Below are 14943 nucleotides of genomic sequence, written 5' to 3'. Positions count from 1 at the left end.
CTTCCCAGGGTGTCTTCCCTTTGGCCTTCTCAAAGCTTCATCAGTGCGCAGGGCTCCTTCCATCTGTAGCCAAAAGTCACCACGCTGTCTTCCATTTTTTTCTTCTCTTACAAGTTCTTCTTGAGCCTTCTACTGACACCTAAAACTTTTCATTGCATTTTGTTTGATCCTTGCTTCTGCCTGTCACTTGAAGGTTTATTCTGCACAATTTATGCTGCATCAGACAAGGTTTTAACTCCTGTATTTGTATTAACTTCCTAAACCCTTAAGGAAGCTTTCTTTTGCTTCTAGCTTTGCCCAGCCTAATTCTGACTTGCTTTTCTATAGACCCTGACCCAGTTAGATATTTTTGTTTCGTCTTTTTTGCTGTACTCTTCTATGGATATGATGATTATTATATGCAAGTTATTGTGTTGATATGATGATTATTATATACAAATTATTACATTGATAGTAGATTCGTTCTTTGGCTAGTTAGGACAGTAAACAGTTTAGAAGAGTGAAACATGAAACTCATGAAACATGAAAGTCTTAATTTAGAAAAAAAAAATCACAAAATTTTAAACTTAGCCTTACAGAAAGGGATCTTTCAAAACAATGCATGAATCTCAAGAATGTTGTGTTCTGACTTTAAATTTTTCCACAAATATCTTTTCCTCCCCTGTGTAAAAAAGTAAATAGTGGAGAAATGTAGAATATTTCTGCGTAAAATTGCAGAGGAATACACCCTGAGCAGCAGACTTCTTCATCTCAAGCAGGATTCTGCAAATTCCTCTCTGTAGGGGACTGTAATTTTCAGTTGTCTTCCCTGCACGCCATCACGTACAGCCTCCCTTGATCTGTTTGTTGGCTGCTGTGTTTAACAAATGCTACCATTTTTCCCTCTTGCAGCAAAGAAACCAGCATCCTGAAACTTGTACTGAGACTATAATCCAACATCCATAGAAATGCACAGGTTTCTCACTGTCCAAATAAATCTATACTATCTACTAAAGAAACGGCTGTGCAACGGCCTCTAGATTCTAGGCAGTCATAGCTGGAAAGAATCATTCAAGTGCTCTTTTATCTGCGCTTTTATCAATATCTTTCATTCCCTTTCCCCTGTAAGTGCCACCAGCAGAAACTCTCTGTAATGTAGTAGATTTGCTTTAGTTAGCAATGGTGATTTTCTTTTAAATAGCATTTGTGTATTGAAAGCATTTAGTCATGAGCTTCAGGGAATAACACCTCAAGAGTCATTTCCTTGTGTTGCTAAGAATAATGATATGTTTTATTCAGGAGTGACTGACAGTGCTAAATTCACACAGTGAAGTGATTGCATCAACTGTTGTTTGCTCTGACAGTCCTCGAAACATCTTATGTTTCTACCTCCTGTCTTGTAGTCCTCCATTTAGACAATGCACATATAAAGGAAAAGAATACAACCTGGGTTCTTTGTATGTACAGCATTCTGTCGAACGTTTAGTTTGAAGTATTTATAAATTTGAGAGCGAGGTGTTTAAACATTTGCCTTATTCCTCCCATAAAAGCTGAACTTCCATATGCTGCACGGTAAGTGTCTCCCAGGCACCTTCATGCACAAATTGTATCACTGTAAAGTGTTAAATTAGATTACTTGCCCTGGCTAAGAAAAGAATTAACTAATATGTTTAGTACATAATTACATGGAATTATAGTTTTAGTCTGTTTGGGCCTTTAATATTTATTTGAAAGTATGGTTTTGAATAAAGGCAAATCTGCAACATGCACCATAACTGAAATGCTCAAACATTGTCTGGTCTAGAGATGAAAAATCAGTGACAAATAGACATTCCGTTTGCCTGTAAACCAAACTGTTTCACAGCTCCACTCAGGTTTGTCCCAAACAACTTCCTCCAAATCACTTCAAAGAAATATTGTAGACTATGAGTTATGTGAGTATGGAAATAGATGGTTTGTTAGAATAACTGCAACTGTAATTCCCCTGGTGATGGGCATACGCATAGCTAAGATCTCAGGTTAAGCGAATCCAAGGGTAATGAATTTTTATCATCCATCCACAGAATACGAGAGAAAAGCCTGCTGACTTTACACTAACAAATCTTTTTGTGTCTGCTCTGTAAGTGAGAATGAATAAGAACATAGAGATTATGCCAAAATAATAAATGTGGCAACACAGAGATGTAACCAACTTCTTCAAAACTGAGAAAAAGAAATTCTCTTTTTTCTACTTTCCTGACTTCCTTGTCTTCTCTCGTTCCCTTTTGATGCAAGGGGATTGTAAGAGCAAAGTATGTGATGGTATAGAGTGGCTATGAGGCCTTGAAAGGGAGATTATTTTGTAAGGAATATTTTTCTAATAACTCTGAATATTTTATTTGATAAAAGATTGATGGATTTTAATGCTATTAGAGTCCTTTTAAGCTTATATGAATCTGTTTATGTAGCACATGTTCCAGCTCAGGTAGGGATGACCGCTGGGAGCTGAGCTCTGGACATTGTTTCCTGTTCATGATTTCTGTTGAAACCTGTAACTCTTTGATTTAGAGTACACCGAAAACCTCTAAACAGTCTTGTTGAAAAGCACAGTCTTAGTAACTGTACTATATTTTACTTTGAATTTTCCTCCTCCTCCATTCCCTTCCTCCCTCTCGTAACAGCATGTAACCTCCAAGCCATTTATATGATAGTTCATCATAGGAGAGTCTTATGCTGCTGCTATAGGATGATCTGTCCTTCAACTAATTTCCTATTTTTCTGCTATAAAACTGCCAGAAGACTTTGGTGAATGGCAGATGGATATTCAATTAAGAACTTGTACCAGGAGCTTAGAAAATTGCTTCTGAGTAAAAAGCAGATGAATTTAGGCATGCTGCTCGTGGTCAGTTTGATTCTGGGGTACTGCCTAATTTCTGGAATTCCTTCAGTGCACCATCGGTGACTAAGGCTGATCTGATCAAACAAACAAATCTGATCAAAGCACAACAGATTTTTACTTCCTGCTGGTTCCTCAAATAATTTAAAGTTGAAGTACTGCTGGCCTGTACAACTTCTCTATAAAGTGTAAAGACTCTGTCATGTTGCATATATAAAGCACTTGGGACTTGTGGTTTTGCATTAGAAATAGTAAAAGATCATTCTCCGCAACAGAGCGTTTTATGAGGCATTTGCTTTGTGTGACTCCCTTAACCAAAGAAACAGAAGGAGTAGAAAAAACATGATTTTTAGCACTATCTTGGGATCACACTGAGATTTTCTAACATTTCCCTTGCTTTTTTTGCATTTGCAAAACTGCTATGATGAGGAAAGATATGTTGATCTTACCTACCAGAAGGAAAGAATTCAAAGCAACATGGATTCTTTCTCTTCCCCCTTGGCTTGCTTACAGTCCCCTCCAAGAGCATTTGGGATCCTTACCCTTCATCCAGGAGTCCAGCTGTGTCCTTTGGGACACCTCGGTTGTCTTCCCCAGTGTCCCTAGGCTCAGACCAGGGCTTCAGAGAGCGGATGAGAACGTGCAGGTGATGCATATTCTAGCAGCAGGAATAAGTGTGGGAACTTGGCTTGCTTACCTAATTTCTATACTAAAGGGCTCTCAATTCTAAATACTTTTCTGCATTTTTTAGGCTTTTTTATTCATGTTAAATTTGTGTTGCAGCTTTAAGATACAGATATAACTAAATGCTAAAAGAGTGTTACACTGAGAAGACGACTCTTCCTGCATATTGATTGTGAAGGGGTAATTAGCACTGTGAGGGGAGCAGCCCTCCAGCCAGACTGACAGGGGTCAAGGTAATTCATTTCTTACAAGATACTGCACATCTCACAGCCTTAGATCCATAGGGAACTGTCCGTGATGGCTTGGAGAAAAGTGGCAAGCTCATATTGAGACTGCCGAGGAGAAAAAAACACTGTAATGAGAAGCAGTTACACACGAACAGTTCCTTATTTGCTCAGTTGCGTTTTTCATTCCATACCCCCCCCCCCGCTTTTTTTTTTTTTTTCCCCCACCCTTTCTTTTTAGGTACACTTGTTTTGTTTTTTTAATCAGATTTTATTTATTTATTTATTTATTGAGTCAAGTGTGTTTTCAGAAAAAGCATGCCAGACTTTATTTCTTAGAACAAGTAGGGAATTGGTGTTACAAAATACACATAGCGGTTTTCAACTTACAAGACTCATGGGATATGCTTTCTGTATTAACAAAGGAAGGTAATAAATATACTTGTAATGAATTTCCTTTTCCAGACTGGACAGTTTTACTGATATACAATGCAAATATCCTTTGAAATGCTGTATGAAAAGGCCTGGAAGCTTTTGCATTCTTCAAAGGAAGTTTTCTTTTTTAAAATGTCAGAAATGTCAGGTTCTCCTTTCACTGACTTGTCAAAGGATTCCCTGAATAACTTAAAAATATTCATTTAAGAGACCTCTTAGGCAGCAGTTAGTAAGATGGCACTGCTGAATCCTGAAGGATTTCCCAAAAAACAGTGGAAGACCCTGGCACGTGCGTGTTCTCTATCGAAGTCCTGTTGTCTCAGTGAGGTTACTTGCACTCACAGACTGCTTCGTATCTCTCCAGGCTGGGCAGCAAAGAGATCTCTTAAGAAGTTTGTTTAGAAGCATGAGACGGACTTCAGAATTGCCACCAGCACAAATCTGTCTGGTTCCCCTTTGTATCTCACTTGGGGAAAACTTCTTTGTTGACATTGATGGTGAACGTTTTAGTTTAGTTTATTTAACTAGGCATGTGTTTAACTAAACCTTCAGAAGGGCTCTAGTTTTTCAGATAGGATTTGTGTTTCGAGGTGCAAGCTGAGGGTAAAATGCTGTTTCTGTGAATTCTGTGCACACGATGCAAATATTCCTTGGTCCTTTTAGTATTTAAATTTGGTACATGTCGTAAGTGGTTCTTAACAGCATTTAAATTCCTTTAATTTTGTATATTGATCACAAGACCTTTCTTCCTGCTCCATGGGGAGATGACACTGGGACTGCAGGATTAATGAGGCTAACCTGGGGCCTCGCCTGGGCAGTAACTGCAGCAAAGGCAAGGGAGGCTTGAACAAACTCTTTGGTACCTCTCTCCTCTTTCAGAAATTTTAATATAGATGAAGACTGTCACAGGCTCAATTAGGGGCCTCCCTTATCAGGGTTTTATTCTTTGGGGCAAGGGACAGTTTGCCATCTGCAGCCTTCCTCACTTTACTGAACTGCACGACAGGGTTTGAACCAGGAGCAGGACTTCTGCAGGCTCTTTATGAAAGAAAACCTTGTGGGTGTCTTTGCACAGCAAGCCCACAAGTGGATTTTTTCCATATGTCAACATAGTTAGAACACAGAAAATTTTGTGAAACAGATTTTTATAGTACATACAATGTTTTTTTTCACACACTGTTACATTTGATCTGGACTTCAAAACGACTTTTTGATTCAAAAGGGGAAATGTTTATGAGCTCCATAAATGCAAAATGTTAAATGCTAGATTTTAAATGCTGATTTATACTGAATGACATAAAATGCTGGGTATCTCTATGGGGGCTGTAACTTTAATATGTTCTTTTGGTTGGGTGAGTTTCTTAGGGCTTTTTTGTTCCAGAGCAACGTTAGCAGAGCCCTATCAGAGCGGAGGATTATTGTCCGGCAGCGCATTGCCCCAGCTGTGAGCAGCCATTTAGCTAGAGCGTGGATGTTCGGTAACTTATCATAGTATTCACTGGTGTTGATATAACTTGACATAATTTAGAAAGTTTCCATAGAAAGAAAAAAGTTTCCATAGAAAACTGATTTCAGTAAACATGCTAGTCTTACTACAAATCAAAATTGTCCTTGACACGTTGAACTGAATCAAAAGGCCATTATCACAGGGTCATGATACTACTGCTAAATATGGATTCATCTTCTGGCCTTAGACTTTTAAGTATGGAAAGCTATTTTTAGGGGAGCGTTTGGGTAGAATATAAATTAAGGTTATAATGTTGTTTTAATCATGCAGGTAATTTTAAACATCCCAGTGAAGGTTCTTTGTATTCTCTTAACCTCTCTTATTTTAAATCAATATATAAATCCGTGATGGCAGGATGAACTTGCAGCTGAACTCCGTATCTGAATGTCCTCAAACATCAGGACTATCCCAGATCTCAGGCCTATTTTGCATGTTTCCAAATAAATTTTATTTTTAGAGTGATGTTTATGGCAGAGAAATCAGAATGCCTACCAATATAAAGTTTGAATTGCTTACAGCTTACATAGAATGGCATGATATAAGTAGGCTTATATCAGTATTGTCCTTTGTACTCTTTATATGCAGCCCACTATGTAACTACCTTTATTTTTTCACTGAGTTGCTGGTGGGGAGGATAGTAGTTACAAATTTGGAGTGAGGCGTGAGCTCCGGGCTCCTCAGTCCAGCACTGCTTTTGGTAAGAGGGATCCAGACAGGCCTGGACCTCTCCTGCCATTGAAATCTAGCTCCAGATCCCACTCCTGTATCTTGAGGCCCTGTATAATGGCATTGCTAGAATTTCCTGACTCTGTTGTTGCCATACTAGTATTTGCAAGAAACCTTCAGGAGTAAAATGAATTATTTTAGGTTTATAGCTAAGACTGCAGCCTTTCTGGAACATAGAATTAAGAAAAATGTATCCCACTATCTCTCCATGGATGGGATAAAATAAATTAATTTTGCTACCTTGTACTCTTGAGCATCAGAAAGCTAAAGTCTACTTAGGTGTTTTTGAATGTGCTTGGCTACTTTTGAAAAAAAAATGACTATATTTTGAATCATACCTGTTCCATCTCTGATTTTCTTCCCTTTTTTTTTTTTTTTTCCCTGTGTGTAGTCATACGACAACTTACTTTAAAAAGGCTTTTTAAGGAATATTTTTGGGAAGAGGGGCTCTAAAGTGATTAATTTTTCTCTCCAGTAACTTTTAGAGGATTTTAAGGAGTCGAGCCTTGCAGGATTTGAGTTAACCCTTGTAAGTATGTTACCCCAGCTAGGTACCTAAACTTGACTCCATTTGACTTGGCCAGAGTAGTTGTCTCGTTAATTTTAGTCTTGCTAATGACAATACTGCAACTGTGTTGTAGCTGAATTCCTCATTATGGCTTAAAAGGCTGGTGGTGTTTGATTTACATAGTGAATACTAATAATATTTATTGTTTTAATACTTATGGCTGTTTGTATCCTTATTCCACATTTAGCCTGTCTGTTAACCTCAGTACTTGGAGGATTAGATGGTAACTTAGTAGTGCTAACAAAATCTTCTTTATAATCTGCTGATCAGTGTTCAGAAGAAAGGCAGATTGTGTAAGCATTTGTGGCTCTTGAGAAATCTAAACAAAGTGAAATTAAAAACCTTATGCTAATAATTGTATTCCTTTGTTTAAGCTGTTCCTTGAATTCAGTAAAGTAGAACTACTGCTGTCTTTGTTAATACCATTAAGCGCTGACACGCACGCACCGAAGGGGCCACTGGAGATGAGATCTGGAGTCCTTCAAGCCTGGGTAGCTCATGCAAACACAAGAGTTGGCATCTGCAGTACCTTGGGATGCAGAAGGATCTCTGATACCCATGAAGCTCATGATCCTCTGTTGGTGGAAATTAACTTAACTCCATTAAAAACAGTGGAGATTCGGTGATTCGTTTCACCAGAGAATCAGTCCTTAGGTATGTGCATTTTTAAATGAAAATCCATGAGGAAAGATCTTTGTGCATGTGGTTTCTGAGTCATTCAAGTAATGTTCCTTGCCAGTGTTTGTGCAAGAGCTAAGCCTGTACTATTGGCAAAAAAGCAGCATTTATCTGCAGGCTGCGTGGTGTTAATGAAAAGTGCTGGCTTTTGCTTAGTGGGGTATTAATAACCATGTAAATATGAGCTTGTAAAATGTCTCATGTTAGAAATGCATTGAAACAGGAGCTGGGTATTACTTGTCATATCTTCTGAAGGGAGCCATATAGACATAAGTAAGTATATTTTATAGAACTAAACAGCAGCTGAGTGCAGAGATACTGAGATAAAAAGGGGCAAGCTTATCCCCTTGACTTTTTCAAATCAGAGCCTAGAATAATTCACACCATTTTCCTATCCCTTTTGTGAATTCAGCCCCCTGAGCATGAACAAACTCTTCCAGGACAGACCTGCTTGTTCACTTGCTTTGTAAGTGCAGTGGCCATGAGAAGGCAGCAGTTGGCAGGGAGGAGAGGAGCATTTCCAGGGCAGAAGTGTTACTGGGGAGCTCCATTACTAGGGAGCAGGACAGAGCGTGGAGGTGCTCAGGGCTCCTTAGTGTGACTGTGCCATTGTTTGTAATGCACAGGAATACAGAAAATAGCACATCTCCTATTTTTCTAGTACAGAAAAAGGGTAATCATACACTGGGAAGCTTGCACTGTTTTTGCTATCTAGATATCCAAGCTCGGAATCTGCAGAGAAACATAAACTCAGCTCAGGGGAGTGATTGGGTGTTCAGGTGCTTGGGGCCTGTGGATGATACCCTTAAGAAGCTGGACAGTATATTCTGCGAGGCCTTTACTGTTTAAGGCTATTTCCAGACTGAACATTGTATTTGGGTCTCCCACTAACTTTAATAGACTTTTTACATGATTTTGAAATATTTATTTTTTTAAAAAAATAAGGATTTATCCAAAGAGTAACATAAATATGGGGAGTTTTATTATTCTTTAAGGAAGAAAGACCTGTCCACATTCTGCAATCTGAAGCTGGCTTTCACAGTGCGTTTAGTTCTTGGGGGAAATACAGCATGACAAGTAACTTCAGCTGCAGTTGTGTTTGCTTACTACACACTGCCTTCTGACAGTTATTTGCAAATAATTTTTTTTATATTCACTGTTCAGTATTTTTATGCTGCTTGTTGAGCAACATTGTTTCATGTTAGCTGCTTCAAAGCCTTAGCTTTTCTTAGAGCTAGTTATATAATTAGTTGCTGTCTCTGAAGTTACAACTTACTAGAGAACTTCAAGAAAATCCCAATATTTTACATTGATTCTGTCTTCTTAGAAGAATAGGCCCCAGGTGTAAAGCTCTTAAAAGATGTGCTCGTGTGCAACTGCATTCTCGTCATCTGAAAACGCATTGGTGTGTGCTGAGCCAAGTGGTACCCACGGTGCTTGTACTGGGCCCGTTTGACCACCAGTTTAGAAAGGATCAGTTTTGCTGTAAACGCTGGCAATGTATTGACTTTCGTTCCTACACCACTACTGGTATAAGAAATGGTCACATTACTGTAATGGAAAGTTAATATCCACCCTCAGAGCTCTCTTGAAGGCTGCAAGGTGCAGTTCAGATGCTCTTGCCGAGGCGTGTGTTCGATCAGCTGCTCCCTGTGAACACTGTGAAGCAATTTCAGTAACTGCAAGTAGTAAGAAAATTTCTCAGTCAGCCTGACTGTGGAATCCCATTTGTTTAAAAAAAAAATCCCTTAAATTGAAAGAGGATATACTAAATATTTCAAGGCATTTGTTTTTACATTCTCTGCTTGTATGTGCACTTATAATGTAAAAGCTCTTTCCTGTTCATCTCTGGTGTTATCTCTAGTTTTAATATTAAGCATTTTGCTATATTGGCAGTGTGTTTTTTTTGCTTTTGTACAGAAAGGAAATAAGTAATGGGAATATCATAGGTTGTATATAAGAATATACAACTAGGAAGATGCAATGTTACTACTTTTGCTTTCCCTATTATTAATTTTATTATGATTTAGAAAGCTAGACAGTCATGTTCATAATATAAACTTGCTAGTGTGATGCAGTCCAAATACTGTGGTAGGTATATGTAGATATTTTCTCTACATACATGAGAATTCAGTCCTTTTACTTTGAAATATTATGTATACTTTATGTAAAGATGTTTTCAATGTTTGTGGTTTCTCTCCATTGGACCACAGCAGTTCAAGTTAGTGAGAAATGAGTAATTGCTTTAGACATTTAAACTTTCATACAGCTTATGTACTAACCTGAACAAAATATTATTCAAAAGGGCTAGTAGATATAGAACTCCAGTGGTAATACTTTATAGAAAAAAGGGTACTAGAATGAAAGTTACTTAGGCTTTTCAAATAGTGATAAGGATGTAAACACTCTGCCAGAAATAGATTGAAGAAAGAAATTAGATGATTTTGAAAGTATGCAACTGATTCCCTAAAGATCTCAACAGCTGGGGAGCAGAAGATATGGAGGATGAACATGCTGTTAAATGAAGAAAATAGTCCTTTTTCACTGATGTTATTTGTTTTTGCTGCATATCTTGAATATTTCTTTTTTAAAATTCATCAGTTCTGTTATATAGGAGTAAATTAATGCTGCAGGTTAAAATACTGTCAATCTGCACTGTAAGTAGTACAATTTATAAATTGCTCTTACAGAACTCCTTTTTTTTTTTTTCATGAGCGTGATGATAATGGATTGACAGCATTAAAAATCATTAAAATAATGTTGTTTCGTAAGTAACCAAAGACCATAAAAAGTATTACAGCAGTTCAGAAGATGAGACATTTATTTGCTTTTCTGCATACTACTACTAAGGTCTAAATTTTGCTCCTATGGTTTATGCCTAACACTGCAACAGGCATCATGTGAATGTGGGGATACTGGTTCCTGAAACTCCCTGAAGTTCCAAGGAGTCCATAAGCACAAGTAAAAAATGCTCTGATAAACTGAGGTCACAAAGAACATGATTTCTAAGAGTTCATAAGTAACCACTGTTTTGTTTTCTGTCACTTTCATTACAGACTGACAAGAAAGAAAGAAGTAACGCCCTAAATGTTGCAATAGACAGTATGTGCAAGAAGACAAGAGACCTTCGCAGACAGGTAAAGAACTTAAGAAACCAAAAAGATATTAAAAGAGATTTAAAAGAGGTTTGTCTAAATTACTGTTTTTAGCTTTCACAGTACCATTATTTAAAAATGAATTCCTCTATATTAATTCCTCTATATTAAGGAAATACTGAGGAATAACACTGTTCCACAGAATAAATATATCCCAATTTTCAAAACTATGGGGAAAAACTCTTCTCAAGTGGGATACTGGCTGAATGTTTTTATATACGTAAGCAAAACTCTTCATGTAGACATATGTAAGACAGCGTATGCATAAATATTTATGTATTTTATATACACATTTATTTCTATATTAAATACATGTTTATGTATACAGACATATATTTAATTTATATGTATATGAATTTAGAAATATAAGTTTATTTCTAAATAACCTAAAAATATAAACATTTAGAAATATACCTGTAACATACTTTTAAAAACTAGATTAATTTAAGAAGCCTGAGAGGAGTTCTGATCAATATGTACAAGTACCTGAGGGAAGAATATGAAGAGGATGGGGCCAAACGCTTCTCCATGGTGGTCAGTGACAGGACAAGGGGTAATGGGTGCAAGTGGGAACACAGCAAGTTCCATCTCCATGTGAGGAAGAACTTCTTTCCTGTGAGGGTGACAGAGCCCTGGAACAGGCTGCCCAGACAGGTTGTGGAGTCTCCTTCTCTGGAGATCTTCAAAACCCACCTGGATGCCACCCTGTGCCCCGTGCTCTAGGTGTCCCTGCTGGAGCAGGGGGTTGGACTAGATGATCTCTAGAGGTCCCTTCCAACCTCAACCATTTTGGGATTCTGTGCATTTAGATTTAAATAGTTTGAATCGTCTTTCACTTCAGTATTCAATATGTGTCTGATTCTGTACCATCGTGGGAACTCATACAACACAGAAAGGTCCTTAGAATATCTACTCCACTTTCCCCAGCTGTTATGCATCCCAGTATACTAAAACTTATAGACGTGGACTAAAGCCCCCAGAAGCAACATGCTACAGAAGGTGAGCAGTAGACATTAGCTGTGGTTAGGTCCTTGCAGTGGCAACGAGCATGTCTGAGAAAAGTTGCAAATGATGTTGAAGTATATAACAGGTTAGGAAGGAGAACTAGCACTTCCAGCCAGGCTGCCCCAACCAACCCTCTGACAATTACGGCCACAGAGGACCTGGCTACACTTTGCCTTCAGCCCATCTCTAATTGTGGCTAGTGGTCAGTTCTCTGCTGGGAGAATATCCCCGCCAGCCTCCTGCGTTGTCCTACAAGGTAGTTTATGCATCAAGGTGATGGAGAATTTTCTTCCCTCCTCCCATAATCAGCCAAGAGAAGCCTTGAAGGATAAAAAAAATGTTTACAACTAGCTACTGAGTTTGCCCTCATGTTCTGTCAGAAATGTTTGATCAGATGCCTGGCGACTTGCATCACAAACTTAGTCTGTCTAGGAACTCTCCCATTCTCCCATACGGTCCATGAATTTATTAAAGACTGTCTTCAAGTTTCTTGACTCACTAAGTTTGAAAATCCCTTCAACAACTTAATTCCTAGGTTTTACATAAATCTTTTAAAAAAAATTTCAGGCTGAGTGGTTTTATGCCCAATTCATAGTCAATCTAGGATCATTAGTTTTCTTTAAACAGAGTAGTTCTTTTTGATTTCTCCATATTTTCTTCAGGAAACTATTTTTGAGAAGCATTTTATCTACTCCCTCCAATTCTATGTTCATACACGTGAACTGCCCAGGAATTGTTTTAAGAAGACTTCTTTCTGTGTATCTTAATCCTAGGAAACATGAAATTTTGAGTTTGGTATCAATACCTGCAGGTATTGATATCAAATCCTGGCTATTCAACAGCTGCATCTCTGTGGTTTTACTAACAACAACAAAAAGTTATTTGCTTTATTCTTGTTGTTTTGTTTTGTTGTAAAGGGCTGGGGGGAAGGAATCCTGGGATGCCATGTGTTGTGCCATAACTGGTGTTATGCCAGGTGTCTATAGCAGACGCAGGGCCGTAGCGCGTGCGATGTGCTCCGCCAAAGCGGATTGAAGGTGAAACCTTACAGGGTTACACTGCGAAACCTCACCGGGGGGGGCACGCAGCATCCGAAACCAGCGCAGAGGCACCGGCCCCCTCACCCGGTGAGCAAAGGCGCCTGCCTGTGCCTGGCAACACTTGAAGGCAAAACTGGGCATCTCCTCTAAGGAGAGTATTTTCTGGAGGTTTCAAAAATCACCTTTTTTTTTTTTCCCCAGACAAAAAGATATGTATTCACTTGAGGAAACTGGGCCGCATTTCTAGGGGTTTTCAACTGTTTTGTTTTGATTTGCTTTATTGTTTCTGTTGTGGCAGAGGTGTGCGTGTCATTTCTGTGTACAGCTTTATGTAGATACTACCTTGCTTAGCAAAGTTGAATGAATGTTAAGGAATCAGTTACCTTTCCTTTCCAATTACTAAATCTCTGATAAATTATCAAAGTCAATTCTTCCCTCCTACTCGTTTTTCAGTGTACTCTGAATAATCTGCACAGATGTTTCTTCTGTAGTTGTTACACTTATTATTCTCAAAGATACTCTAATATTTGTATGCGGTTTCTTCGTCATGAATAACATGAACACAAAGATAATTGCATTTCTCTGGACCCTTTGAAATGGAAAAGAGATTCCTTACCAACAATAATACTTTTTTTTCTATTTTTTTTTATTTGTGGGATTCTTTAATATCAAAACAAAAACTTAAGATTTCTACTTCAGTAGCAGTCTGTTCTAGAGGCAGGAATATAACCTTGCACTTTAAAAATTAAACATGCCAGAAATCATCCTTCCTCTGCTTGTCTTTCACTTATAAATACCATATTTTAATTTCCCTGGTGTTGGCTGCAAGTATTTTTAGTGCTGTTCCTTACTGACTGTTTATGTGTCTACTCTATCACCACTTAGTTTCTAGCATTCTGCTTTGGAGGTGGCCAGAGAGGAATGGAAAAAATGACCACTATGAGCGATGAGTAGAAATTGGTACCACTTCACATAATTCATCTTTTATCTTTTTCCTCTCCTTGTTTTACACTGCACTGCTCCATTCTTTCAGGCTACACGAGCCATCTTTTCAAAATCTCAGCTTCATGTATTCCTTAGGAAAGCTGAAATAGGAAGATATTTCAAACTTGTTTGTAGTCACTAAAGGCACAGCACTTTTTTCTGAAGAAGCAGCAGTAAAATGTTTCGCTGTTGAACTGCAGGAGAGAAGATTTCTTACAATGAAATAATAACGATAATTTATATGTGAAAAGTTAATTAAAGCAAGCAAACCAGCCTGATAGGAGATAAAATTAGGCTGCAGGTTTGAAAATTGGATGCCTCATTCTCACCACAAATGTGAGGTAGGTCATTGCAGTTTCTTAAAGAAGACTGCACAAGTTCAACAGTCCGGGTTTTGCAGAACCCAGAAGCATTTCTCTGGGAGATAATGAAACATCAGCCATGGATAAAAAGGTTCCAGTTTTTTTGTTGATGATTACTGTAATTACATTGGGCAAGTTCACTACATTGCTCTCTGTACAATGAGCAGTAAGGTAAATGGAAAATTTTATGTTAATTTTTGGCAGGCAAGTATGACTATTTTCTTCCATTGAACTTCTCCTACATAGAAATTTTAATAGCAAACCTAGGAAGATTGAAGACTCCAAGTATTTTATTCCTGGTAGTGAAACCTTTTAGTATCTCCTCCTTTCTCGTTTTTGAAGTTGCAGAATGGATAAAGCTAGGACTGTGGACGTGTAAGTCAGGGTCCCCTTCTGAATGGGATCTAAAACGTCTGCCTTTGCCAGTCACTCAGGAGAGCACGTGTCTAGTATATCCTAATGCAGGAGATGCAGTCGGAAGACAAAACCATTCCAGACTTACCAGAACATCCTGGGAAGCTTGTTTGTCCCCACCGCTGGGGGAGTCAACAGGAGTTGGCTTTAGATGGTGAAGCTAGTGGTAGAGTTTGTATCCAAACTTTGAGTATCACACATTTCTCTACTGGGTTTCTGCTGTGTGTGTTTACTGCCCTTTCTATAAGGTCCGCAGCACCAAGAAGATTTTGTTGCCTTGCATTTTTCTAGCTGCAGGAGTGCTGAA

General features: G+C 38.3%; 1 protein-coding gene across 1 annotated transcript in view; it reads left to right on the top strand.

The window, feature by feature from the left end:
* The window catches only part of CTNNA3 (catenin alpha 3), a 363859-nt gene that overhangs the window by 229517 nt on the left and 119399 nt on the right, over positions 1-14943 (top strand). Inside the window, exon 8 of the mRNA XM_088525182.1 lies at positions 10733-10813. Within this exon, the coding sequence (XP_088381308.1) occupies positions 10733-10813 (81 nt within the window). The remainder of the gene's footprint in view (positions 1-10732; positions 10814-14943) is intronic.

This window comes from Tinamus guttatus, unplaced genomic scaffold, assembly GCF_059628265.1.
Source record: "Tinamus guttatus ecotype Peru unplaced genomic scaffold, ASM5962826v1 Tinamus_guttatus_pri_ptg000023l, whole genome shotgun sequence".
Taxonomy (NCBI): domain Eukaryota; kingdom Metazoa; phylum Chordata; class Aves; order Tinamiformes; family Tinamidae; genus Tinamus; species Tinamus guttatus.
This window is presented reverse-complemented; position numbering and strand designations above follow the sequence as displayed.